Source organism: Sycon ciliatum, chromosome 2, assembly GCF_964019385.1.
Source record: "Sycon ciliatum chromosome 2, ocSycCili1.1, whole genome shotgun sequence".
Classification (NCBI taxonomy): Eukaryota; Metazoa; Porifera; class Calcarea; order Leucosolenida; family Sycettidae; genus Sycon; species Sycon ciliatum.
The window spans coordinates 39,445,349-39,447,848 of record NC_088644.1 but is presented as its reverse complement, the minus strand read 5'-3'; the positions used below and the strand labels follow the sequence as shown (position 1 = coordinate 39,447,848).

General features: G+C 46.0%; 1 protein-coding gene across 1 annotated transcript in view; it reads left to right on the top strand.

The window, feature by feature from the left end:
- The window catches only part of LOC135810043 (patatin-like phospholipase domain-containing protein 7), a 40,704-nt gene that overhangs the window by 11,454 nt on the left and 26,750 nt on the right, over nucleotides 1-2,500 (top strand). The window contains exons 11-14 of the mRNA XM_065323509.1: nucleotides 598-681; nucleotides 1,016-1,070; nucleotides 1,748-1,877; nucleotides 2,314-2,486. Of these exons, the coding sequence (XP_065179581.1) occupies nucleotides 598-681; nucleotides 1,016-1,070; nucleotides 1,748-1,877; nucleotides 2,314-2,486 (442 nt within the window). The remainder of the gene's footprint in view (nucleotides 1-597; nucleotides 682-1,015; nucleotides 1,071-1,747; nucleotides 1,878-2,313; nucleotides 2,487-2,500) is intronic.

The following is a 2,500-nucleotide window of genomic DNA, read 5'->3' as shown; positions in this document are numbered from 1 at the left end:
TATACGCCTCATGATCATATTATTTCATGTTACAGCTGTACTACGGTTTCAAACTTGGAGATACTAGTACTGCTATGGTGTTTTGTGACCTTTCCTAACTTTCCCTCATTGAACCTGGACAGTTTGGTTACTCTGCATAGGATTTTGTACAGACGGGTAGTCCAAAGTTGTAGAATTACACAGAGTGGGTCCTAGTTGTAAAGTGTCTTCTAGTAGTGCTAGGGTGTAAACAAGTGGTGTTTTTTTCTGCAGTGGTTATAACTTTTTAATAAGTTTATATTTATTTTTAAGAATATTGGTCTTAGCGCTATAGCATGAAAAAGAGTTGGTGGACAAGCCGTTGATTATTCACTCTCATTGTAATATCAAAAAGTATTCTTTCTAGACCAAAGAGTGGTATATTTGATAACATTTAATAACGATAGAATTTTTTTTTTTTTTACGATACTTCTCCAGACGTTTCGTTGTTCTGAACAACATCGTCAGTGGATAAAGAAAGCTATAGCATGCACAAGTTGTAATGCGTGCTGAGGCTACGTTGTAGGCAGACCGGGTGTAATATCCTACCCTGTTGTTCTTGTATTGCTATTCTCCTAGATCATCATGGTTCGGCTGCAACGGGTTGCTTTCCTGTCGCTCAGCAGCTTTTTCGGCCTTGGAGCTGAGCTCATCAAGGTCAACGTAAGTGAACTGTGTAGCCAATGTGTATGTCGTGCGTGTGTGTGTGTGTGGGGAGGGGGGTGCATGTGCCATGTGTGCGTGTGTGTGTGTCCAGTGCATTTGCAGATTTGCGTGCTTCTCTCGCGATGGGCGTATACATGGCATATGGTGTGTGCGTGCGCTCGCGTTCAGTCATGTGCGTATATGTGTGCAGGTTCTATGGATTGGCTGGACAGTGTACACTGCTGTGTTTGAGTTTGTACTAAGACCGCAGTAGCGGTGACATGAAGCCATATCTTGCCAGGCCTTACTCTTTCTGTACTTGACATTGCAATCTGACTGTTGGTGCTTGCAGCCTAATCTGAGGGCCCATTCTGATCTGAAGATCTACACTCTGGATGTGAATAAAGGTAAGAGAAGTATGTTTGCTGTTTTCTGTTTGCAGTTGCCAAACACATGACTACTATACTACTGTCGCTCGCCGAAGAACTGGGGCTCAGCCTCGTGGCCTAGACCGTTCTTATCTTCATGCATTACAGTCTATGCACAGCTGAGGCACCGTGTATACATTGGTATGCTGTGCTTGATGACATTTTAGCCTTTTAGTCTTCGGCGCTCCGTTCTTCGGCGCTCCGTTCTTCGGTGCTCCGTTCTTCGGCGCCCGACAGTACTGTAGTACCATCATTTACAGAGTATCCAATGCTGGGTTGGCCAGTGACCGTGGTGTGTTGAGTGGGGTGTTGGGTCAGGTCTTCCTCCCGCCATGGACACAGTGTTCCTCTATATTGCAATGTACGTGTGTATACATTGCAATTTGCTCTTCATGAAAGCATTCAAACTCAACTACTGGCAGCTTATAAGAGGAGAAAGAAAGTGAGATAAAGGCAGACAGACAGACAGCCACACACACACGCACGCACGCACACACACACACACACACACACACACACACACACACAATGCAGCAGTGGATAGGCGGACCACGCAACGGGGGTAAGACTTAGACAGGCAGACAGACAAAGGGAGGGAGGGAGTTAGTAGCAATACTGACTGATGACTTGCTGATTTTTGTTCTCAATCTTCTCAGAACCGTCGTCCACTGCAGAGTCAGCATCAGAAGAGCCTAGACCAGGTGATTTCTCCTTCATGTCCAATGCACCCACATCTGATCCAATTCCAGTTGTGCAGAAGCCGTGCCGTTATTGTCTGCGTCTTGGGTAAGTATCCCATGTGTGTGTGTGTGTGTGTGTGTGTGTGTGTGTGTGTGTGTGTGTGTGTGTGTACGTGTGTGCGTGAATGCGCACATGTGTGTGCGTGGGTGCGTGTGCGTGCGTGCATGCGTGGGTGAGAGAGAGAGAGAGAGCAATGTAGAGTAGAGGTAGAGTAGAGGTAGACAAGCAACTGCACACTCCAGAATCTAGACCTTTTTCAATTCTTCATTCCCTATTTATCTGCTGCAAATGCTAAGGCCTATCTGATCTTGTCTCCAATGCAAATTGCCACATTATCTGTAGTCTTTAGTTGTGCAAATTCTCTTTCCGAGTCATTGACACTTTACCTGTCATGCATGGGACTATTGTTAGTGTTGTTGTTGTATAACCACTCTTACATGTATTTTACTTTGGTGTGTCTCTGTCATGTTGTTCTGTGTAGGTGTAGTGGTAATTGCAGTCACTTTGAGGAGCCTGCCACCGGCACGGATGCTCAGCTTCTCTCCGATCACTCATCACCTCATTCACCTCCATCGAAGCCTTCACCGGTCACGGCAACTACCTCTCCAGTGGATGTGTCATCGGCTGACTTCAAGGTGGCGTGTGCCAAAGCAGGTACGTATATGTGT